The sequence below is a fragment of the Plectropomus leopardus genome, chromosome 10, assembly GCF_026936395.1.
Source record: "Plectropomus leopardus strain MGB_pleo_1.0 chromosome 10, ASM2693639v1, whole genome shotgun sequence".
Taxonomy (NCBI): domain Eukaryota; kingdom Metazoa; phylum Chordata; class Actinopteri; order Perciformes; family Serranidae; genus Plectropomus; species Plectropomus leopardus.
Genome location: NC_142185.1, coordinates 37,348,705 through 37,374,240, shown reverse-complemented (window position 1 = coordinate 37,374,240; position 25,536 = coordinate 37,348,705). Strand labels below are relative to the sequence as shown.

The window sequence follows — 25,536 nt, the reverse complement described above, 5'->3', positions numbered from 1 at the left end:
CCAAAGCTGACGATATTCCTGTCCAATCAAAGGGGATCACAGTAAACGATGGATTTACCAAAAATATTCAGACAGAGGAGCTGAACAAAACACAAGAGTTGCAAGTTGAAAGACAGGTGTCAAATAAATCAGATCAAATGACAGAACAATATTGTGTTGACAAGCCAGCAAATGTCCTTAGAAATAAAGTCAAATCCCAGAAAGACAAAATTAAACCTGTAGGTGCTGATTCATTGAGACTGATTGACAAAACTCCTGAAATTATTCCCAGTGAGACTGAAGCTGAAAGCAAATCGTCAGATGCCACTTCATCAGTAGAGGCAGAGGTTTCCAGGAAAACTCAAAGAACTGCAAAAATGAGTCCTCTTAAGAACAAAGTTGCTAATGAGGAAACAGGGCAAAGTCGAGATGAAACCCATGCGATTAAAATCAAAGATATTCAGTCAGAACAAAAAGATGGCGAGCCAACAAAAGAGGAAAGCCTGGACAGTCAGTTTTCAGTAGAAACAGCTAAGGAATCATTGATTGTGGAGGATACCTCAAAAACACACACTGAACCAGAGAAACCTGTCAGAGACATTTCAGAAGCTGTTTCTGTAAAGAAAGAACTATTATCAGCAGAGAAAAAACATCCAGTTACAGATATAGAGGAAACGAAATCGGAGGAGTTAATGATAGTTTCGAAAAAAACAGCCGCTAAAGAAACTGTGTCAAGTAAAGAAGAGACTACTGTGTCAGAGACTGTTACTCCAAAGAAAGAGAAAAGACACCAGATATTACAAAAACCTGACAAAGCTGCAGATAAAACAGCCACTGATGGTTTCATTCAACACAAGAAACCAGCAAGAAAGGAACATATTGGAAGAAAAGGTTTAGATATGCCAGTGATGGACAAAACAATTGAAATTGATACGACAGAGAGTGAGTTCACATCTCCAGAAGAAACACAAGAGAAACTTACCAAACCTGAAGAGATTGTTGTTGAACGAGACCAGCTAAAGGTCAGCACAGTTAGAGATAAAACTTTAAAAGTTACTCCACTTAAAGAGACAAAAACCACAGATGGAGAGATTGAAAGAAAGGTTTCAGTTACACTGTTTGACGAGGAAACTTTGGAACAACTGAAAGTAGCTCCTGAAAAACTTGACGATATCAGAGAAACTGAATTTGTAGCAGTTGATGAGGGAATTGATTCTGCTGGAGAAATACCATCTGACACAGCAACGTCTCTGAAGGACAGAAAACAAAAGTTACCCAAAACTAAAGAGGTTGCAGATAAACAAATCCCAACAAAATCCACCACAGTTAAACCTCAGAGAGTGACTCCCATTAAAGATGGCACACCTGAGAAACATACAAAAACTAAAGACTTTGTCAAAGAGCGTGTAACGTCTGATGAGGAAATTGAGACAACAGGAAGTGAGTCAGTATCTCAACAAGAAACACGACAGAAACCTCAAGAGGTTATTGTTGAACGAGACCAGCTGAACGTCAGGACAGTTAAAGATAAAACCTTTAAAGTTACTCCTCTTAAAGAGGTAAAATCACAACAGGAACAAAGCAAAAGACAAGTCTCAGTTACACCGATAATGGAGGAAACTTCTAAAGAATCTGAAATAGAGGCTGCTCCTGAAAAACTTGCAGAAATCAGAGGCACTGAATTTGTTGCAGTTGAAGAGGAAATTGAATCGTTTGGAGAAATAATGTCCCTGAAAGAGAAAGAACAAAAGTTAGCCCAAATTAAAGATTTTGCAGACAAACAGATCCCACCAAAATCCATCGAAGTAAAGGAGAAAACTGAAAAAGTGAGTCTCAGAAAAGATGGCACACCTGAAAGACATACCAAAACTAAAATAGTCACAGAGCAGGCGAAGTCTGTCGAAGGAATTGATACAACAGAGAGTGAATCAGTATTTCCACAAGAACCACAACAGACACCTCAAGAGATTGTTGAAAAAGACCAGCTAAAAGTCAGCACAGTTGAAGATAAAACCTTTAAAGTTACTTCACTTAAAGAGAAAAAATTAAAACAGGAACAAAGCAAAAGGCAAGTTTTGGTTACACCCATGATGGATGAAACTTCTAAAGAGCTGGGAGTTGAGGCTTCTTTAGAAAAACTTGCAAACCTTGGAGAAACTGAATTTGCAGCAATTGATGAGGAAAATCATGAGGCAGACGACAGTATTCCTCCAAAGGAACCAGTGTCCCTGAAGAGGAAAGTAAAATGTTTAGCCAAAACTAAAGAGGCTGCAGACAAACAAATTCCATCAAAGTTCCTCACAGTTAAAGATAAACCTGAAAAAGTGACACCAGTAGAGGATGACACACCTGAAAAACATGCAAAAATGAAAGAAATAGTCACACAGGGTGCATTGTTTGATGAGGAAATTGGCAGGAAAGAGAGGGAGTTAGAATCTCAACAAGAACCACAACAGAAACTTACTAAACCTCTTGAGATTATTGTTAAAAAAGACAAGTTGAAGGTCAGCACGGTTAAGGATAAAACCTTTGAAGTTACTGCTCTTAAAGAGACAAAAGCAAAACAGGAACAAACAGAAAGAAACGTTTCAGTTACACCATTGATGGAGGAAACTTCTGGAGAACTGGAAGTAGAAGCTGCTGCTGAAAAACTCAGAGAAACAGAAGTTGCAGCAGTTGATAAGGACGTTCTTGTTACTCCTCCAAACAAACCAAAGTCCCTAAAGGAGAGAGATGAGTTAGCCAAAACTAAAGAGGTTATAGAAAAACAAATGACATCAACACTCATCACAGTTACAGATAAACCTGAAAAATTGATTCCCATTAAAGATGGCACACCTGAAAAATATGCAAAAACTAAAGACTCTGCTAAAGAGTGTGTAACATCTGATGAGGAAATTGATACAAAAGAGAGAGAGTCAATATCGCCACAAGAACCAAAGCAGAAACCTCAAAAGATTATTGTTGAAAAAGACAAGATAAAGGTTAGCATAATTAAAGATACAACCTTTAAAGTTACTCCTCTTAAAGAATTGAAAACAACAGATGAACAAATGGAAAGAAAGGTTTCAGTTACACCTTTAGTTGAAGAAACCTCTGCAGATCTGGAAGAAGCTCCTGAAAAACTTGCAGAAATCAGACAAACTGAATTTTCAGCAGCTGAACCAATTGATTCCTTCAGTAAAACACCTTCTGAAACATCTATGTCTCTGAAAAAGAAAGGACAAAAGTTAGCCAAAACTAAAGAAGTTGCAGACAAACAAATCCCATCAAAATCCACCATGGTTAAAGAAAAAAAAGATAAATTGATTCCCATTGAAGACGACGCACCTGCAAAACATACAAAAACCAAAGAATTTATTGCAGAGTTCGATAGAGACTTTGATAAAACAGAGAGTGAGTCAGTATCTCCACAACAACCTCAAAAGAAGCTTACAAAAACTCAAGAGATTATTGTAAAAAAAGACAAGCTAAAGGTCAGCACTATCAAAGATAACACCTTTAAAGTTACTTCACTTCAAGAGACAAAATCAAAACAGGAGCAAACCAAAAGAATGGTTTCAGTTATACCAATGATGGAAGAAACTCCTGAAGGACAGGAAGTAGCTCCTGAAAAACTTGCAGAAATCGGAGAAACTGCATTTGCAGCAGTTGATGAGGGAATTCAGGTGGCAGACAGTACTCCTCCAAAGGAATCAATGTCCCTGAAAGACAGACAACAAAAGCCACCTAAAACTACAGAGGTTTCAGACAAACACATCCCATCAGAGTTTATCACAATTAAGGATAAACTTCGAAAAGTTACTCCTAGTAAAGACAGCACACCTGAAAAACAGACTAAAACTAAAGAATTTGTCACAGAGCTCGCAGCATTTGATGAGGACATTGATACAACAGAGAGCAAGTCAGTATCTACACTAATCACACCACAACAGAAACTTAATAAACCCCAAGAGATAATAATAGTTGAACAAGACCAGCTGAAGGTCAGTACAGTTAAAGATAAAACATTAAAGGTTACTCCCCTTAAAGAAATGAAAATAACAGATGAACAGATCGAAAGAAAGGTTTCAGTTACACCTTCAATAGAAGAAACGTCTAAACAAGTGGAAGTAGCTCCTGAAATCCTTGCAGAAATCAGTGAAACTGAATTCTCAGCAGCTGAACGTATTGATTCCTCTGGTGAAATACTTTCTGAAACATCAATGCATCCAAAGGATATAGGACAAAAGTTAGCTAAAACTAAAGAGGTTGCAGACAAACAGATTCCATCAAAGTTCATTAACGTTAAGGAAAACACTGAAAAAGTGACTCCCATGAAAGATGGCACACCTGAAAAACATGCAAAGACTAAAGAAATTGTTGCAGGGCCTGCAACATCTGATGAGGAAAGCGAGGCAGTACCTCCACAACAGCTTCAAAAGAAACCTCAAAAGATTATAGCAGAACAAAACCAACTAAAGGCCAGCACAATTACAGATAAAACCTTTAAAGTTACTCCCCTTAAAGAGACAAAGTCGAAACAGGAAGAAACCAAGAGAGCGTTTTCAGTTCCACCCATGATGGAGGAAACCTCTAAAGAACCGGAAGCCCTCGAAAAACATGCTGAAATCAGAGAAACTAAATTTGCAGTTATTGATGAGGAAATTGAGTTAGAAGATATACCTCCAAATGCATCTACATCCCTGAAGGAGAGACGACAAAAGTTACCCAAAACTAAAGATGTTGCAGATGAACAAATCCCATCAAAACCCATCGCATTTAAGGATAAGCCTCAAGAAGTGACTCCAATTAAAGATGGCACACCTGACAAACATTCAAAAACTAAAGACTTTGTGAAAGAGCATGTAATGTCTGACGGGGAAATTGATACTGGAAAGACTGAGTCAGTATGTCAACAAGAACCACAACAGAAACCTCAAGAGTTTATTGTTGAAAGAGACCAGCTAAAAGTCAGCACAGTTAAGGATAAAACCTTAAAAGTTACTCCACTTACAGAGATGGAAACAACACAGCAACAGACCCGAAGAAATGTTTCAGTTACACCTTTAATGGAGAAAACTTTTAAAGAACTGGAAGTAGAAGCTGCTCCTGCAAAACTTGCAGATATCAGAAAAACAGAATTTGCAGAAATTACTGCAGTTGAAGAAGTCTCCAATTTGGTTCCAGCTAAAAGTAAAACAGACAAAGTGGATTCCATTGAAAAGAAAACCCTAAAAAGACAGGAACAAATTGACAGCACAACCTCAGAAAGAGCTGTTAAAGATAGAGAAACAGAAGAGGGGCACATTAGTCAAACTGAAACCATTTGTCCAGCGAAACAAAAATCGCTGTCCAAGAGAGAAGAGAAGTCAGCAAAGACGGCTGAAGAAATTCTGCCAATAGGAGATACGAAAAAACACAGAAGAGACAAATTTGCTTCTCTAGAAGAAAAGAAAACGAGGAAGCAACAAACTGAAACAAAGGCAAAAGTTAAACCTGAGATAGAGGTAAAAGAACAAAAGCTATATGACTTTTTTCCAGAGAAAGACCAGAAATTAGTCGAACCTCACAAAACAAAAGTTGAAGCGATTAGAGATGAAACTGTCAGAGTTCCTTCAACTGACAAGACAAAACCAATAAGGCAAGAAAACATCAAAAGAGAGAATTCAGTAACAGCCCTGCAAGAAAACATTTCTAAAGACAGAACAGCAGAAGAGATCCAGTCCAAGACAGTTACTGTTAAAGATGAATATGGTAGTGTTACTCCATTGGAGGCAACAGAAACAAAAGAGCAAGTTAAAAGAAAGCTTCCAGTGGCTCCTGTGATGGAGTTTGCATTTGAAAAATCTCAGATCCTACAAGATGGAGATGCTACATCAGATACCTCCAAACCTATCACAGCTGAACAAGCCACGACCAAGAAAGACATAGTGAAAGATAAATCAGAGAAAACTGAAGCTAAACGAAGGGTTTGGGATGCAGCTAAACCAGAAAAAACTTTTGAGGACACTTTGGAACAACTTCCAGTAATGGACAAAACCACTGCAGTTCTTCCAAATGAAGAGATGATAGCCAGACAGACAAAAATAGAAACAAAGAAAGCCATTTCTTCTGTAATGGATGTTGCAAAAACAGACATCCCAATGGAAAAAGATTCCCTAAAGACAACAGATAACATAGAACATGTTTCACAAAAGAAAGAGGCAACTGAAACAGAAGTAGAGGTGATTGACAAAATATCAGAGATTATTACTGAAGATGTGCAAGCAAAGAAACCCTTAAAAGAGAGAGGCCAAAAGTTGGGGAAAATCACAAAAACTCTCCTGGAAGAAGTCCAGTCTAAAACAGTCACAGTAAAAAATGAATATGGGAGTGTTATTCCATTTGGAGTCACCAAAATAAAACAGGAACAAGTGAAAAGAAGATCCTCATTGGCACCTGTGATGGAGTTTGCATCTGAAAGATCTCTATTAGTGACTGAGGGTGATGTTAAATCCGACACCCTCCAACGGTTTATCACACCTGATGAACTGGTGAAGGATATTGTGTTGAGAAAAGAGGATGTATACAAGTCAGATGACATTTTTCAGAAGTCAAAGGAGTCTGTAAGGGACACAAAAGACATTACAGCTGAACAAGTCACATCAAAAGTAGACAGAGTTCAAGACCAAATGGAGAAGGTTACTCCTATTGAAAAGGACTTACTTGAAAGACAAGAACAAATTGAAAGAAAGGCCTCAGTTCTACCCAAACCTGAAGTTACATATCAACAGTCTTTGTTGGACCAAGAAGCTCCAGAAAAACTGACAGTTGTGGATAAAACCACCACAGTTCTTTCAGCTGATGAGCTAAAAATCAGACAAAAGCAAAATGAAACAAAGACAGCTCTTATTCCCTTAACAGAGGAAGCAGACTCAAAGATTAAAGACATTCATTCAAGGAAATCAGAATCCCTAAAAGAGAAAGGACAGAAGTTGGACAAAGGTACAAAACCTTCTCTTGAAGAAGTGCAGTCCAAGACACTGACAGTTAAAGATAAATACGGTAGCATTACTCCATTTGAAATAACAGAATCAAAACAGGAACAAATGGAGAGAACTTCCTCAGTGGCACCTGTGATGGAGTTTGCATCTGAAAGATCTCTGATAGTGAGAGAAGGAGACACAAAATCAGGCATCCTCCAGCGGTTTATCACACCTGATGAGCTAGTAAGTGATATTGCGTCGAGAAAAGAGGATGTATTCAAGTCAGATGACATTCTTCAAAAGACAAAGGAGTCTGTAAGGGACACAAAAGACATTACAGCTGAACAAGTCACATCAAAAGTAGACAGAGTTCAAGACCAAATGGAGAAGGTTACTCCTATTGAAACGGACTTACTTGAAAGACAAGAACAAATTGAAAGAAAGGCCTCAGTTCTACCCAAACCTGAAGTTACATATCAACAGTCTTTGTTGGACCAAGAAGCTCCAGAAAAACTGACAATTGTGGATAAAACCACCACAGTTCTTTCAGCTGATGAGCTAAAAATCAGACAAAAGCAAAATGAAACAAAAACAACTCTTACCCCTGTAATAGAGGAAACAGACACAGAGATTAAAGACATTCAGTCAAAGAAACAAAAGTCCCAAGAAGAGAAAAGACAGAGGTTGGACAAAGGTACAGAACGTTGCCTTAAAAAAGTACAATCTAAGACAGAAACAGTTAAAGATGAATACGGTAGTGTGACTCCATTTGAGGTCCCTGAAACAAAACAGGAACAAGTGCAAAGAACGTCCTCAGTGGCACCTGTGATGAAAGTTGCGGATGAAAAACACCTTATAGTTAAAGATGGAGACATTAAATCAGACACTCAAAGTTTCATTGTTCCTGACAAGCTGGTAAAAGATGTTGCATCAAGCAAAGAGGACATTTATGAATTTGGTGAGGTTTCTCCTAGAATACATTTACAAAGTCTAGAGTCTGCCAAGGAAAATCTGGAAGTTTTAGGCACAAAACAAGAGATTAAAGATAAAGACACACAGTTTGAAGATGTCGCACATCATGTTAAACCTGACAAAATAACATTTGTAGATGATGCAATAACAACAAAACAAATTCAACCAAAAGCAGAAGCTGTTTCTCACCAAAAGAACCATGAAACATTGGTAGTAGAAGATGCTAAAACAAAAGTAGTTGTCAGAGACCATCCACCAAGACACGAGGAAGTTATATACGATAGTACAAAGAAGCCAGACTTTTTAAAAGATCAAGGACAGGTCACATTTAAAGGCATTCAGTCTAAAACAGACACACTTACAGACATCTTTCCCAGTGTAACTCCAAATGTGGAAACAAAGCACAAACAAATAGAAAGCAAAGCTTCAAGGACACCTGTAATGGATGTTGCATCTGAAAAAACACTAGTTTTGAAAGAAAAAGATATTAAATTAGATACTCCACAGAAGTATTTTCCCCCTGACAATCTTGTAAAAGACACTGCATCAAGAAAAACAGAGATTTACGAGTCAGAGGACATTTCTTTAGAGAAAGACAAATCCATAATCGATAACAGACAGAAGTTAGCTCAAACTGAAGATATTAAATTGAAAAGAAGCAAGTCAAAGGTTGAAATACTCAGTGATAAAACCATCGAAGTTACTCCAGATGAAACAACTAGAGCTGATTCCACAGCTAAAGGATTACTGCAAAGCCAAGTTACTTCTGACAAAAACACCAGAATTGGACAAGTTATTGGCGATACTCTAACAGAGTTTCCACAGCAGAGCGTGCACAAAGGTGATGAATCTGATGTAACATTAGAAGGAATTCAGCCAAGGATAGTCACAGTTGATGATAAACAAGCTACAGTTAGTCCCAATGAAAGAGCAACCTCAAAAGAGTCTTTAACTAAGCAGGAAAAACAACTGAAATTGGCTAAACCCAAAGAAATGAAGATGGACATATTGAAAGGGAAAGACAAAGTAATCAAGGAGTTTAATGAAAAAGAGAAACTAGAGATAAAAGCCATTGGAGGAGAACAAATCAAAGGAGATCAGTTTGTTGTGTCCGTGAAAAGAGGTGAGGAAAAATATCAGCCCAAAGGAATTTCTGAAAAATACAAACCTGCAACGACAGAGTCAAAAGCTGATATTGATGTGATGCCTTTACGTGAGCACACAGTCAGAGAACCATCAGTAACAGATAAAGCCAAACCAAAGATGGCTGACTACAAAACAGACTCTCCAGAATACGAGGAAGGTGCCACCAAGAAACGGGAATCAGAAGTCCAGCAGTCTCATCTGAAACCAGACGTCAAATACATCTCCCCTCAGGAAGCTGAAACCATAACCAGAGAGGAGAGAGAAGCGCAAGAGCTTCGGTCCGTCATAGACACCAGGGTTTTGTCCTTGGAAACAGGAGGGAAAGAACATGTGGCCTTTCAAGAACTTCCCAGAGGTATAGAAGGAAAATGTTATGTGTCACCGAGCACGTGTTTTTGATCTGAGCACCAAACATCGTTGTGCACCTCCTCGTTTTCACCCTCTTATGGATTATAAGCTTCATGCCTCTTTTGTGGTCATCATTTCAGGAGGATATCATGTCATGTCACCCATCGTGTTTGGGCACATTCTTGCTCATTGTGAGGAACCGCTGTGCTGTCGACTGAGACAGTCTCTTTTGGTTCCTTTTCATCTGATATCTAAACCACCACAGCTTCATTTTGGGTTTTGTCTCAACGTTTTTTTTTCTAATTCTGTGTTTGTTTTGTCCGTTTGTTTTTAGTGTACCTTTGTGTATCGTGAGAAAATGTTTCAAACAGACAAGGTGAAATGTTTTGTGGAAATTTCTTGAAAATTTCTTCCATCTTTAAGCTCAGTCTTCCAAGTGTGTTTGTTTCCATCATGGACGTTATTTGTGTTATTTGTCTTTGCATTGTTCAGTGCTCACCCCATCAGTCTTAGTGACGTTCTGATTCTCATATAATTTCATTTCCAAGTTCCTGTGAAAGAAAAGGAGTCTCCACCACAAGTCAAAGAGGCACTGGTAAAGCCATCTGCTCGTCAAGAAGGTACCAACCTTTCTTTTCAGTGTGTTTTGTAATTTATGTGTGTGTGTTTTTGTTTGAGAATTCTCTAAAGGCATTCGTGAATGAATGTCACTATTGAATCTTTCAAAGTCTTACCAAAAATAAATAAAAATTCAAACAAGGTGGTTAGTAACATACTATAGAAAAGCAATGTAAACTCTGGTTCTTTTTGGAGCCAAGCTCTCTGATCTAGGATGAAGTGTTTTAGGAGAGCTTTCTGTTGAATTCCTTGTATTGCTATTACTTGAAGAGAGCAAACCGCCGGCTGCTGCAAAGGTTGAAGAAGCTGCCAAACGGCCTGAGGTCACTGACAAAACCAAGAGGCCAGAGAAGAAAGTTACTCCACAAGAAGAAACTAAGCCAGGTAGCCAAACAATGACTCTTAAAGAATTCATACTAACACCTTGTGCGTTTTTTTGGAAACAAAGTGTTATTACTTTGCTGTACATCAGTTCAATCTTTTTTTATACTCAAAGTGACAAAGCCAAAGCCTGTCCCGAAGGCCGAAGAACCAACCGAGAAAGTAGCAGAAGAAAAGCCAATCGTGGTAGAAAAGATAGCTCCTGAGACAGGTAGAGTTATTTAAAGGGCTGAGATGTTTTTTTCTTTTAGTCCTTTCCATCTTTTTCACATCTTGTTTCATCACTACAACTGCTGACAATATAACCTTCCATTTGTGTGTTTCCACTCTTGGTTTTGATTTGGTTGTCAGTCTGTCTTATCCAGGTGGTAAGACCTTTAGGTGCAGGACAGTTTGTCACTGTGGTGTTGCACTGTTTGTGTTGTCATGTTGTTTGTTTCATTTTTTGGTCTTTAATTCATTGACCTTGAGCTTGTCACAAGCATGCCACATTTGTCCTTGGAAACTTCACTTCAGCACACAATCTCCTTATATCGTCCAACTAAATCATATGATACTTTACTACTTTGCATTTCATTCACAATCACACATCACCTCTTTTCAGCATTCTGTGTTAGAACATTAGCCATTACTTGTATGTGTTTGGTATGGTCTTCCCATTTTTAAATGGTGAAATTGCTGCTCATGACTTTTCAAGGCCTAACTAATGACTTTCTGAACTATACTTCTGTATTAGATGAAACGAAGGGACCTGTCCAAGCACCGGGCGGAGTCAAGAAAGGTAGGAACACCACTCACCTCTCACGTCGCTCACACAGTACATGCAGTGCACAGTCATCAGCAGCTTTACTCATCCCCTGATCCCGTTACAGCGTCCAATAGTACCATCACATCTAAAAAGTACACCAGGTCAATGTTTGCGTTTCAGATCACTCTGAGATGTTAGGACCCCAAAGGGTGCAAAAAAAAATCAGGGAGTTGACCTTCATTTTGCTCTGATTGGCTCACTTTGTACATTCTTCCAAAGACTTTAAATTAATTTCTTTAATGGTATGAATGAAGTATATATTTTTCCACAATGTCGCGTGGGAGTTGTCTTTTTTGTGTCTGTCCTCTTTTATGTCTCTTTTGTTTCAATTATTGTTGTCATGTATTTTTTTGCGTAGTTATTTAAATACTAAAAATTGAGGAAATTGAGAATGTTTAATTTTTTGTGTTTCTGTATTTATTTTATGATTAGTGTTTGTACCAATGCTGGTGTCAGTTATGTGTCAGTGTTAGTAATGTCAGAACCTTTGCCACCTCAGAAATTCTTCTGCACAAAAAAGGTAAAATTCAGACTGAAGAGGAAGGGACGTTTGAGATTCCGACTTTGAGGAAGACAACCAGAATCATAAAGGAAATGGAGGAGGAGCAGGAGATCATCAAACTGAAGAAGATTCCATCGGTTCCACCTAAACAGGTCGAAGAAGAGGAAAAACCTCAGAAGGTCACCAAGACCACGATCTTTAATGTCGAGGAGATTGTGCACAAAGAAGAGACTGTGGAGATGTCTGTTGCCACCCGGAGACCTGCAGAGGAGAGGAAACCTCGAGATAAAGCAGATGTGGTGAAAAAGCCAGAAGTTGTGGAGCCTAAAGAAAAGGAACAGGAAAAAGCTCCTAAAGATGCATGGACCCGCCAGAAACCCATTCCAAAAGATGAGAAACCAGAAGATAAGATTACTCTGAAGAAAACTCCCAAGACACCAAAGGAAGAGGAACCTGCTCCGCCTACTGCAGCCTTGAAGAAAGTGAAAAAATTGCCTACAGATGAAGTGGAACCAGAGGTGGTCAAACTTAAACCATTTCAAAAGCCTGTCAAACCAGCTGAGGATCCAGAGAAAGACAAGAAGGAGAGGCCAGACAGGGACACTGTGCCTTTTCAGAAGCTTGAGAGGAGCCCCAGAGAGGTGGAACCCAAAGAACCTCCCAGGAAACCTGAAAAAGCTCCACCGGAGGTCACAGAGCCACCAGCCAAGGTGCCAAAGCCAGTAGATAAAAAGAAAACTCCAGAGAAAGAGCCTGAGGAGGTCAAAGCACCCACCAAGGTGAAGAAAATCCCAACACAGGAGCAAGAGGTTGAGAGCGTTAAGCTGAAACCCTTCACTCGGCCTTCTAAAGAGGCTGCAGAGCCAGAGAAGAAACCAGCAGAGGAGAAAGAGAGGAAGCCAATCGATGACCTCTCCCGCCGTCGCACAGTTCCAGATGAAAAACCCAAAGAACGAGAGCCAGAAGCTAGACCCAAGAAACCTGAGATCCCAGAAGTTCCAGAGAAGAGGCCAGAGAAGCCGAAGGTTATTGAGGCTGTTCCAGCTGAGAAGAAGGTATCTCCTGCTCCAGCTCCAGTTAAGAAACCTGAAAAGGTGCCAGAGGAGCCTAAACCTGTGCAGCTGAAGAAGGTAGTCACACCAAAGCCGAAAGAGGAGAAAGAGGAAGTGACTCTCAAGCCTCTAGAGCAGCTCAAGAAGGTTGAGCTGAAAAAGACACCATCTCCTAGAGTTGAGAAGCTTAAGGAAGAAGAGGCAGTCCCTGTTGAGAAGAAGCCAAGTGTCGATAAACTCAAAAAGATTTCTAAACCGGTTTCACCGAAAGAATCTATCGAAGGTGTGACTCTCAAAAAGATCCCAAAGAAGCCATCACCAGAGGAGGAGAAGGCTGCAGAACCAGCAAAGCCTGGTAAAGCAAGGATTCCCATGGTGAAGGAGGTCTCTCCTGGAGCTGTGCAGATGAGGAAGGTTGCCACCCAGCCGGAGGAGGAGGTGTTTGAAGAGGAAGCTGAGGAGCAGGTGGAGCAGGAAGAGGCCTGGGGTTGGGAGCTGGTTCCCACTGAGAGTTACGAAGACTGGGAGGGTGCAGGAGAGGAAGGTGCTCTGGAGGTTCCAGGGGTAACCAGGAGAGGTGAGACGGTGGCAGCCCCAGTTTGTTGGGTGATGGCCGAGAAAAACCCTTCCCTCATGCTCTGAATAATCTTTACTCATGCCCACCATCATACATGCATCCGAGTCGTCTTTACCTCTTCATTTCTTAATTGTGACGCGATTTACGCCATGGCTTTCTTGTATTTATGTTAACTATCATCTTGTTTGTCAAAATGTTCATATTCATTGCTTTCTATCATTTCAGTTACGTCATTTATTTGTTTGTCATTTCATTACCATACCATTCCCATCAGTCCACCATATACTGTCTTTATGTTTCTGTTTCTTATTCCATCTCTTCATTCGTCACACTAAAGTTGTAATTATACATTATTGATCATTGTGTGTTTTGTCTGTCTTTGTCATGATCCCATATATTTACCGCCATTATCATGTCATACTCCCCTATTCATTCAAGCAGACATGTCATTTCTCCCGGCACTGGCATGTTTAAGAAGACATTGACGTGATTACACTGTGTGCAGAAAATTCATTAAACTTGTTTCCAAACAGAGGGACAACCAGCAGAAGAAGCAGGAAGAGGTAGAGGTAGAGGGCTGAAACGTAAGTCATTGTCTTTATACACTTACAAATTCTCAGCAAGAAAACCATGTTACCTTGTACATCCTCTATAGTGATGCCACGGACTCCCTCTTGAAATTCCAATGCAAATTCACTGTCCTAAATTGTATTTCAGCCAAGCAGACCCCGTCACCTGGAGAAGGTAGGGGCCGGGGTCTGAGGCCCGGCGGAAAAGGCCCGTCACCACCAGAGGAACCCTTCGGAGGATTCAAGCTCAAAGCCGTCCCCCTGAAGTTTATCAAGAAGCTTCAGGACATCGTCCTGAAGGAGGCCGAGTCCATCGGCTCCTCCGCTGTGTTTGAGTGTGAGGTCTCGCCTTCCACTGCTATCACCACATGGATGAAAGATGACAGTAACCTGCGCGAAAGCCCCAAGCACAAGTTCACCTCTGACGGCAAAGATCGCAAGTTGAACATTATTGATGTCCAACTCTCCGACACCGGTGAATACACTTGTATAGCCAAGAATGCTGGCAAGGAAATATCATGCACAGCCAAGCTCATTGTTGAAGGTATGTCTATCTTTTTTTCTGCCTTTAATATAACACCAGAGGTACCAAAAATAGTGTCTCATGATCCTATTGAAGCATTCGTCACTGTCAAAAATCTCATTGTCTTTTCACCTCCCCACAGAGCTGCCAGTGAAATGGCTCAAAGAGCTGGAGGAAGAGACCTCGGCTATGAAGGGTCAGCCTCTGTATATGACCTGTGAGTTGAACAAAGAGAGAGATGCGATTTGGAAGAAGAATGGTGAAGTCCTGAAGAAAAAGGCCGGCAAGGTTCAGATTAATATCATTGGTATGCAGCACGCTGTGACCATCCAGAACTCCACTGAGGAGGACGCTGGGGCCTACTCATGTGAGGTGTCCGGACAGGAGGATGTTAAGACGACAACAAATGTCAAAATCATTGGTAAGCAAAACAGGAGATTGAATGTGTCCATAAACCCAGAAATAAACATGGTGTTTTTTAATGACTGTATCCTGATATCAGTTAGAGCAGGTATCTATACCAGTGCCTCCAGGTAGCATCTGGGGGCTTCATGTTTGGCCCATTCGTATTTTAACAATAAAAGAAACTTCACCATAAGACCTGTAATCCCGATGCATTGGATTACTCGATACGTTGATGACGTGTATATGTAATGTATTTTAGTTGTTCTGAAACCCATTTTGATGTACAGTTCAAAACCGGGTGTTATTTAATGTCCTGCAGCTGGGTTCAGATATGCACATAATCACATGTTAGGACTGCATATACAGGTGAGGAAGAAGAATTCTCCTCTTTAAAAACACGTCAAATTGCAGAAATTTTGATAACTAAGCTAAGACTAAGCTTGTTTTAGCTCCTCTGCCCTGGCTAAGACTGCATTTTAGTAATGTTTAGTGGGCTTTAATGGTTTGATGAACACTTATTCAATAATGTTAAACTTTTTCTAACAGAAATTATCAAAGATTGGATTGTGAAACCACTGAGAGACCAGCATGTGAAACCAAAGGCTGCTGCTACATTTAAGTGCGAGCTGTTCAAGGATACCCCCAACTGGAAGTGGCTCAAAGGAGAGACTGAAGTCACTCCCTCCGACAAGATTGAGATCAAGCAGGATGGAAAGGAGTTGACACTCATTATCAAGAACTGTCAGCCAGATGATGTAGCAGAATATGCCATGGAGGTGGAAGGACGCCTCTACACTGCCAAACTTACCCTAGGAGGTTTATCCACATATCTACTTACCTTTCTTTTAACTTAGTCCCTCAAATACTCAAACTGTCTTTCTGTTGTTTGGTCTGTATTTATGAGCACCAACACAACTTGTTTCTCAGAGCGGGAGGCGGAGATCCTGAAGCCCCTGGCCAGCGTTGAAGTGGTTGAGAAGGAAGATGCCATGTTTGAGACGGAGATCTCTGAGGATGATGTTGCAGGAGAATGGAAGCTCAAAGGAGAGGTTTTGACCAGATCCCCGGTATGACTAAATGGACTTGTTTCATTTTCATCCCATGCATATATGTCTTCTTTTACACTGTCATGTTGACTACTTTTGATTTTTAAATGCACTGCAATTTATCCACCAGACCTGCGACATTCAAATGGAGGGTGGGGTGCGTAAACTAACTCTGAAAAACTGCCAGCTGGATCAGGCCGGAGAAGTGTCCTACCAGGCTCTTAACGCCATCACCAGCGCAATGCTCAATGTCAAAGGTAAGAGATGCTGCTGGTATCTGGAATCCAGATTACAGTGCATCATGAATTTAGGGTATTGGCTTGTAAAAATAAAGGCTTAAGGTCCGTGGACAATAAATAAAGCTTTATGGCACCTGAGATGGACCTTAGGTCTTTATTTAACAGGGTTGACGAGTCCGATTCCTTTTTGTGCTTCTGTTTGAGAACTCATGCAGCCCAAGAAGATGAGATTTTGACGTGCGATCCCAAGGGTTCCAGTGGTCGAAACGTTGTTATATGTTTGTTGTTCTATGTGTTGTTTGTTCATGTAACCCTGTTTGGTGTTTTGTCAAATTCAACATTGTCTGAAAATGTGTGTAGTTGTGTCTCTCTACAGCATATTCATGTACCGTCTATGGTTAAATGTTTGATGTCAAATCTACGCACAGTGGCCAGTTTATTATTTACACCAACACTCATGAATGGGTCACGCCGCCAGACTTGGAATCAAATTGCTGAGATTAGCAAAGACAATGGACTTCAGTAACTGTTAGATTTTATGTAATCATAGCAGTAGATGGTCACAGCAGGAGGTAACTGTTGAAGAAAGAGCAATGGCCTGAAGAATGAAGCTTCTTGTTGCATCCTGATTAAACTGAAATTGGAGCCAAATGGAGAAGATGATGGGCTGGTCCTACCAGTGATGAAACGTTTGGTGAATGTTTCATGAAGAACCCGAGTTACCAGCAGGACTGCATTACTTGGTGATTGCACTCTAGCCTTCACGACGTCCTTCAACGGCACACTCCAAAGTAGATCAGGTGACCTGCACAACCTGAAGATGTTTTTAAAGGGTTTTCTGAGGAATAAATTAGGATTAGCTATGTAGACCATCAACTAGTCTGCAACAAAAATTGCATGGGTTTTTAATGCCAATACCCCCAAAATCTCTGTGGTAATATTCCATAAAGTTCTGGAGCCACAGATGGGAATAACCCAGTATTGCATACATGGTGCACAAAGTAAACTGGCCACTGATTGTAGACTGTTGTGCTGTTGTTGTGTTTTGTTGGTCTGTTGATGTACTGTACCTGTGTCACCTTTCAACCCAGAAATCGAATTGGACTTTGTTGTCCCGCTGAAGGACGTTTCTGTGCCTGAAAAGAAACAGGCTAAGTTTGAATGCACCATCACGAAGGATGTCTCTAAGGTCATGTGGTATAGAGATGCCGACATCATCACCCCAGACCAAAAGTATGACATCATCGATGATGGAAAGAAGCATATGCTGATAATAAACTGTTGTGAGTTTATAGATGAGGACGAATATACAATTGCGGTTGTGGACAAAACTTCTACAGCTCGACTCACAGTGGAGGGTAAGTGCTGGACTGTCCTTTCTGGACATAACTAGCAGAACCTTCATTTTTATGACGCCATTCATTGAGTTGGTTGCTTCCTCTTTCAACTAACTCGTATGAATATGCTTCACTAATACGATTGTAGGTATCAGGCTCAAATTTATCTCGCCACTAAAGGACCAAACTGTAAAGGAAGGCACAACGGCTCGTTTCGAGCTGGAGCTCTCTCACGAGAACATCCCTGTCACCTGGTACAAGAACGATGTTAAAATTCATCCAAGCAGGACAGTGGTCACGCATGTGGACGGGAAGAGGCATGTTCTAGAAATAAAGGAAGTGACTCTAGATGATACTTGCCAAATCAAGGCAGAGGCCAAAGGAATTCCTTCCATGGCCAATCTGACGGTTATAGGTAAACCAAGAATAACTGTCTGTCCTCTTCCAGTGTGTCTTCTTTTTCCCACAGCTTTTTGTACCGTTTGTCCATGTTTGTGTCTGTTCAGATTCACAAAACGACTTTGTTGTTTGTTTTTCTGTTTTGTGATGTAAGAACATGTTTCTCCATGCTGTCTTGTTTGACTGTCTTGTCCTTTGGTGACCTTGGACCATACTTATGTCTTGTATATGTGTTTTATATTTGTTGTATATATGGTTTATTTGTCTTGTAAATGTGTTGTATGTGTTGTGTAAGTGCCAAAAAATGTCACCAAAAAATGTCCATATTCCAGAGGGAGATGCGTACTTCACGGTTAAACTGCAGGACTTTACTGCAGTGGAGAAAGATGACGTGACTCTCGATTGCGAGCTCAACAAAGACGTGGAGGTCATGTGGTACCACAATGAGACTGAGATCAAGCCCTCTAAGATGGTGGCTATTAAGGCCGAGGGCAAACGCAGAGCCCTCGTCATCAAGAAAGTTGGAGACAAAGACAAAGGACAATACGTATGTGATTGTGGAACAGACAAGACAACGGCGATGCTTCACATCGAAGGTAAAAACCTCCGCTGCCTCCTAACCCCACCTCAAGCACCATCACCCCGTTCTTTTGTTGCAGCTGAAGCACCTTTTTACTCTCATCACCTCTTAATTACCAACGTCTTCACCTGTATGTGGTCTGTCATCACTCCACCCTTCTAAAGATGGTAGAGACACTGCAAAACTTAAAATGTTTCAGAAAAAGACTGACGTATTTGACCCTGATTATCACCCTTATTTTGGGATATCAGTCTTGTAGTGTTTGTCTACCATCACTTGTGTCCTCTGCTCTGTGTCTTTGTGTTTTGTTGAAGATACCTCTTCAGAAGGTCTTCATGGTTCCTGTAAAAGAACCATCCCTCTTTGAGGAAACAAACCCCTTTATTGTTCTTCAGTGCGGTTTGGAGAACTGTTGCACCTCAGTAATCTCAAAGCTCCATATAGAACCAAATGGCTCCTGAGAAGTTAATTTTGGCATTGGTGTGTCCACATAAATGGACTTGCTTTTGTAGCATCTTCGTTCAGCACCAAACCTCCTCTGCCAGCTCAGAGACGGTTGTTAAGAAACTGGATCACCAGATTATTTAGTACGACTGTTAGAGCCAACCGTAGAAAGCCATTTGGTTGTTTATGGTCCATGGAAAAGGTTGCACAATGAAGGAGGTTTTATATGTAGGACCTTCAATGAGGCGTCTGTAAAGTGCCTGTTGTCTATGTATTTGTGTATGTATGTACACGTGTATATATATATGTGTGTGTGTTTGTGTGTGTATTTATGTGTGTGAATATCTATCTGTATGTCTTCAGTCTGAATTTTGTTCCCTCTCTTAAACGTCAGCTCGCCACATCAAGGTGGTTCGGCCGATGTACGGCGTTGAGGTGTTTGAAGGAGAGACCGCTCGATTTGAGGTGGAGCTTAGTGAGGACGACGTCCACGGCCAGTGGAAACTGAACGGAGAAGTCCTCAGTCCATCTGCCGTACGTCTCACTCAGACACATTTCAGCAGATGTTTCTTACCGGTGGTTCAGTTCACTTTCATTGGTTAAACCCAGACATGGATTTGATGATGAATCCTGAGAATTGACAGGTTTCACATCTCAGACCCATCAGGGGTGAGATGTGAAGTATAGATCTCTCGTGAGCTGAAATGAAAGTGAATTGACCGCGGCCTTACTCTGATCACGTTTCTTTGAATCCTCGTGTTTTTTACTGAAATGCTGAAGTGTGTCGGTCATCTGCAGGACGTTGAGATCGTGGAGGACGGCGCCAAACACACTCTGGTCTTGTACAACTGCAAAGTGCCGCTAACAGGCGAGGTGGCGTTCACCGCTGCCAACGCCAAGTGTTCTGCTAACCTGAAAGTGAAGGGTGAGCGTTCACTTCCTCACTCTGTCTTCTTGTGCAAAATCTTAACAAGCACAACACGGTGCTCATTGTTTCTTCTGTCAGTGTGAAAATCACTGACATTATTAACTCACCCAAACACAACGTTTACTCCCCCTGCGCTGATGTTAACTGCGTCTGTCTGAACCAACAGAGGTCCCCGTCTCGTTCATCACGCCACTGGCTGATGTTCACGTGTACGAAAAGGACGAGGCGAAGTTTGAGCTGGAAATTTCTAGAGAGCCTAAAAACTTCCGTTGGCTGAAGGGAACTCAGGAGTTGTCAAACGACGATAAGTTTGAGCTCCTGCTGGAGGGAAACAGACACACTCTTATTATAAAATCTGCCAGATATGAAGACGAAGCCAAATACATGTTTGAGGCTGAAGATAAACGGACGTCTGGAAAGTTGTTTATCAAAGGTAAACGGAGTCGGACCGTTTCGGTGTGCTTTGAGAGGAGCGGTGTGCACCGTTTCGAACACATCATTACCTGTTTGTGTTGATGTCTAACAACTGTGTCATAACGTCACTCTTAATTCCACATATGTATATAATTTTTGTCTGTCAGGTATTCGCCTCGAATTTATCAAGCCGATTAAAGACGTGACTGTGAAGGAACGTGAAACCGCAGAGTTCAGCGTCGAACTCTCTCACGAAAAGATTCCGGTGGTGTGGTACAAAAATGACGTCCGTTTGCACCCCAGCAAGGTGGTGCACATGTCGGAGCACGGAAAGGTTCACACGCTGGCCTTCAAGGAGGTCACCATCGACGACACCGCCATGATCAAAGTGGAGGCGATGGGCAAGACCTCAGAGGCCATGCTCACCGTGCTCGGTTAGTATTTCCGGTTCTGAATTCCAAGAAACTGAAGACGCGTCCACAGAATTGCTGACTTGTTGGCCTCATCTGCTAATGTTGGTTTGTTTTGTACCTGAGCTGGTTGTTACTGGGTTTGTTATATGTCTTCCTGCAGAGGGCGACCTGTATTTCACAGTCAAGCTCCAAAACTACACCGCCGTCGAGAAAGACGAGGTGACTTTGTCCTGCGAGCTGAGCAAGGCCGCCGGTGAGGTCAAGTGGTTCAAAGACGGTAACGAAATATATCCGTCCAAGAACATTCTCATCCAATCAGACGGCAAGAAGCGCAAACTGGTGATCAAGAAGGCGGCGAAGAGAGACATGGGAACGTACACCTGCGACTGTGGCACAGACAAAACCGCAGCCGACCTGAACATCGAAGGTAATACCTGCCGCGATCCGGCCCCTCCCCCAGACTATGGACTGCAGAATCAGACCCCGCCCACCGCCGAAACCCCGCCTCTTTCGGCCATCCTCCCTCCATCGTCCGTCACTGTGTCTTGTTCTCTGCTTGTTTGTGATGTTATTATCATAATCCGACCCCAAACATCTGCATTATAACCGTATACAGAAACACTTTATGAACTCTGAGGACACACGGAGACACGCGTGTACCATGTTAATGTCTCCTCGCTCAGACGTCCATAACAGCGTTCATATACAGGTTATAATTATTAACTTTTTATTTATTTATTATGAATATTTTTATTTTACAGGAGATATGACAACGCACAATAACTTTGATTTTTTAAAATCATTTTATTAGATAAAGATATCTGATTTGAAAAAAAGAAAATAAGAAAAACATCAAATTCGAGGCAGAGCCAAAAAACAACAACAAAAAAAACGACGCCGAGAGGTTTGTGAAGCATTTTTACAGGTTAAAACAAAAAAAAATTATAAAACTCAAATCATGAGCAAACTGAGTGTGTTTATCAGGGTGTTGATCAAATTAAAAAAAGGTCAGTTATGACTCTTTTATGTAAACTTTTTAAAAATTGTAATATAAATTTCACCATAGCACATTATATAGTACATGTATGCAGTTTATTGATATTTTTTTAATTGTATTTTTCCTACTACAGATAATAATAGCAAAATTGTAAAAATAATTATGTCCTGAACTAAACCCTTTCACAGCAACACTTGTAATTTAATAATTTGCAAGTGACCTCCAGTGATAATAACAATAATAATTATTAAAATGCCCCAAAATGAAAACAAAAGGAAAACAGACATAAAGAATCAAAAGCTCATATTTTCTGTAAATGTGTTTGTAAAACAAATTTTTTAAAAAAAACCTTAGAGAGAGTCTTAATCAGCAGAGAAGGCAAGAGAGAGCAGCGAGTACTGATACTGAGTATTGATACTACAGAAAATTAGTATTTAAACGGTTTCAGATATATTCAGAACTGATGTTTTTGCCTAAATTGATATTTTTGACAAAAGTACTTTGTAGTTTAAATTTTTTAATGCAACAATAATTATCAGTTTGAGTCTTTTCTGATCACAGTCTGTCAAACGTGTATAAAGTTTAGAAATATCACCGCTGCGTGAGAACGTGTTTCTAATATTAATTTATTCTTGTTTTTTTTTTATAGCCGACAATAAATCAGTCTCGACCCAAAATTCTTTCTAGTAAAACAAATCATGAATAATCGGGTTATGATGCTTTATGAGACACTAATTAAAAAGCCGTGGACGGTGTGGAGATGTTTAACGGGGTTGGATTATGATTTGAGTTCGATTTTTCTGCTTCTGCACAAACTGTAAGTCGCTCTGAATAAGAGCGGCCGCTGCTCGTCGTGTCCTCACTGTTTGTCCTCGTCAGACACTCGGCTGATTCTCTGCTCTGTACGAGGACATCACACTGGTTTCTCTGGTCCACCATCTCACTGGTTTCCTCTAACGAATCTTTAAACCTCTGCAGAGCGCGACATCAAGGTTGTCCGCCCGCTGTACAGCGTGGAGGTCACCGAGACCGAGACCGCCAAGTTTGAGACGGAGATTTCAGAGGAGGACCTCCACGGCACCTGGAAACTGAAGGGAGAGATGCTCCACCCGTCTCCGGTAAGATCAAAACCCTCTTCATTTTTTTATTGAAACCAGAAAAACAACAACAATAATGGAGTAAAAAATGTTTGAGCAGGTTTTGTTTGTTGAGGGATGCTCAGATTAAATCAGTCAGCCGGTCCGGTTTCTACGGACTTTAGCTGATTTGTTTCTGTGAAGCGTCTTTGATTATTGTGAAAAGCACTCCTTGAAAAAAATGTATTATTATTAAATTATCCTCAGTGCTGACATGTCTGACCCTCATAAATAACAAACAGTCCCTGTCCCTAACCACCGAGGGAGGGTCCCGTTAAAGTCAGACCGAGGCGTTTTCATGACAGAGAAAATGGACTTTTACTCAGACGATGCGGGCGTGTCAGTCTGACTGCAGTGGGACGAACATGTTTACAGGATTTTAAAAGTCCACTTTTAGTCGCACTGACACAATAATTCAGCTTTTTCTAACATCGTGTGAATGCACTGTGAGTTTTAAAAGTTTCTTTAAAGCAAGTTTTTTTTGTTGTCGTCAGGATGTGGAGATCAAGGACGAGGGACCTCGACACACGTTGATCCTCTACAACTGCAAAATGGACATGGCCGGAACCGTAGACTTCTCGGCAGCGAACGCCAAATCCTCAGCTCAGCTCAGGGTCAAAGGTGAGAGAAACACGTCTGCTAAGATGTTGTCCTTTCTTCCTTCAATAAGACAAATAAGAATAATTTAATACATTTAACACTGCAACAAAACCTCCATCTACACAAGTCCTTCGTTCTTATAATTATTTATGCAACTTCAACCGAATTCAGCCAGCAAGGAGATGATTAAAGTCAAGTCCCAGCTGCACGCTTTAAAAAGTCACCTCCCAGCTGCACGCTTTAAAAAGTCACCTCCCAGCTGCACGCTTTAAAAAGTCACCTCCCAGCTGCACGCTTTAAAAAGTCACCTCTCAGCTGCACGCTTTAAAAAGTCACCTCCCAGCTGCACGCTTTAAAAAGTCACCTCTCAGGAGCTGAAGTCTTGTTCAGATGGAGGATTTGTGTCAGTGACTAAAAGTGTTTTTAGCTATCGCTGTTTGTCCTCCTGCAGAGTCTCAGTGTGTCTCTACAGACCGTGTCTCTGCAGACTTTGTCTTTACAGACTGTGTCTCTACAGAGCATGTCTCTACAGACTGTCTCTACAGAGCGTGTCTCTACAGACTTTGTCTCTGCAGAGCGTGTCTCTACAGACTGTGTCTCTGCAGAGCATGTCTCTACAGACTGTCTCTACAGAGCGTGTCTCTACAGACTTTGTCTCTGCAGAGCGTGTCTCTACAGACTGTCTCTACAGAGCGTGTCTCTACAGACTGTCTCTACAGAGCGTGTCTCTACAGACTTTGTCTCTACAGACTGTGTCTCTATAGAGCGTGTCTCTACAGACTGTGTCTCTGCAGAGCGTGTCTCTACAGACTGTCTCTACAGACTGTCTCTACAGACTGTGTCTCTGCAGAGCGTGTCTCTACAGACTGTCTCTACAGACTGTGTCTCTGCAGAGCGTGTCTCTACAGACTTTGTCTCTATAGAGCGTGTCTCTACAGACTTTGTCTCTACAGACTTTGTCTCTGCAGAGACACAGTCTGTAGAGACACAGTTTGAGGGACAGCTGGCCGTCAGCCTTTAAGTGGCTGTTAAGAGGCTTTAATTCAGGCATGTGAGGAAGCTGCTGTAAATATTTGATGCGTCGTGTTAATCTGACGTTCCGGATCTCAGTTTTCCAAAACACCGGCAGCCTGACGGCGTTACGACACGCGGCGGCCGGCCCGTGATGCAGGACGTTGGGTAACTCCTGCGAGGAGCTCCACATTCTCCTTTTCCAGGAAAAACGCTGTCTGCTGATTGACAGGAGCAGACTGACCCCCCTGATGGGTTTGGCAGAGGTGGGCTCTCGGCCAATCAGGGCCCTCGGTTATTTTAGAAGCCACATTCCTTATCTAGAGCAGGTCTGCAGTGATTGGCAGAGGGGAGGACGCGACCCCGTCCCTCACTGGCTCTGCCGGCCCTATCCATCTGACGGCAGGTCGTATGTTAATGAGCGCGGCCCCCCAATGCCAAGTCCCAGGGTGGCGGTGATCAGTTGTCCTGAGGGCTTCCAGCGGCCTGCCTTCAGCTCGGCACCGCCATGAGGAGCAGCCTCTGAGGATTAGCCGCCACTCCGCGGGGACCGTTTGGATCTACTGAGCTGTTTGAGGGGGGGACTAACCATGTCTTCTCCCCAATCCAAAGCCCGGGTCATCGGCCTGGCACGGCCTCTGAAAGACGTCACCGTGACCGCCGGAGAGACCGCCACCTTCGAGTGCGAGCTGTCCTACGAAGGCATCGCTGTCGAGTGGTTCCTGGGGGGTACAAAGCTGGAACCGAGCGACAGAGTAAGTACCGACACACCTGAGAGTCCGCACGCCACAAACACACTCATCACTTCCTGTAACCTTCCTGACACGCAACAGACCCCGCAGGCCGGCTGCTGGTCCTGCTGCTGGTCCTGCTGCTGGTCCTGCTGCTGGTTCTGCTGCTGGTCCTGCTGCTGGTCCAGGTCCAGAGCCGGGTCACTGTTTCCTGTTTGTTTGCACACATTGTTTCTTTGCCTGCGGCAGCTCGGCCGTCTTCATATAAGGTCCTGCTGCCGCAGCCGGAGGATTCCTGCTGAGCATTCGATCCTGGTTTTGAGATAACGCAGGCAGGGAGACTTTTCTGCCCCGCAAGCGTTTCTGCGGGTTATTTTTAACAGCTGCAGGAGGTCGAGCTGCAGGGCAGGTGGCAACAGCAGCTATTTCACGGC

At 41.9% G+C, this 25,536-nt stretch overlaps 1 protein-coding gene across 1 annotated transcript in view; it reads left to right on the top strand.

Moving 5' to 3' along the window:
• The window catches only part of LOC121949594 (titin-like), a 165,023-nt gene that overhangs the window by 100,197 nt on the left and 39,290 nt on the right, over window positions 1–25,536 (top strand). Inside the window, exons 99-120 of the mRNA XM_088083820.1 lie at window positions 9,941–10,012; window positions 10,281–10,394; window positions 10,507–10,602; window positions 11,128–11,172; window positions 11,699–13,330; window positions 13,864–13,914; window positions 14,048–14,443; window positions 14,565–14,843; window positions 15,374–15,643; window positions 15,755–15,894; window positions 16,004–16,130; window positions 17,204–17,470; window positions 17,598–17,864; window positions 18,181–18,444; window positions 19,267–19,406; window positions 19,671–19,797; window positions 19,967–20,233; window positions 20,382–20,648; window positions 20,788–21,054; window positions 22,603–22,742; window positions 23,255–23,381; window positions 24,984–25,126. Of these exons, the coding sequence (XP_087939946.1) occupies window positions 9,941–10,012; window positions 10,281–10,394; window positions 10,507–10,602; window positions 11,128–11,172; window positions 11,699–13,330; window positions 13,864–13,914; window positions 14,048–14,443; window positions 14,565–14,843; window positions 15,374–15,643; window positions 15,755–15,894; window positions 16,004–16,130; window positions 17,204–17,470; window positions 17,598–17,864; window positions 18,181–18,444; window positions 19,267–19,406; window positions 19,671–19,797; window positions 19,967–20,233; window positions 20,382–20,648; window positions 20,788–21,054; window positions 22,603–22,742; window positions 23,255–23,381; window positions 24,984–25,126 (5,498 nt within the window). The remainder of the gene's footprint in view (window positions 1–9,940; window positions 10,013–10,280; window positions 10,395–10,506; window positions 10,603–11,127; window positions 11,173–11,698; window positions 13,331–13,863; window positions 13,915–14,047; window positions 14,444–14,564; window positions 14,844–15,373; window positions 15,644–15,754; window positions 15,895–16,003; window positions 16,131–17,203; window positions 17,471–17,597; window positions 17,865–18,180; window positions 18,445–19,266; window positions 19,407–19,670; window positions 19,798–19,966; window positions 20,234–20,381; window positions 20,649–20,787; window positions 21,055–22,602; window positions 22,743–23,254; window positions 23,382–24,983; window positions 25,127–25,536) is intronic.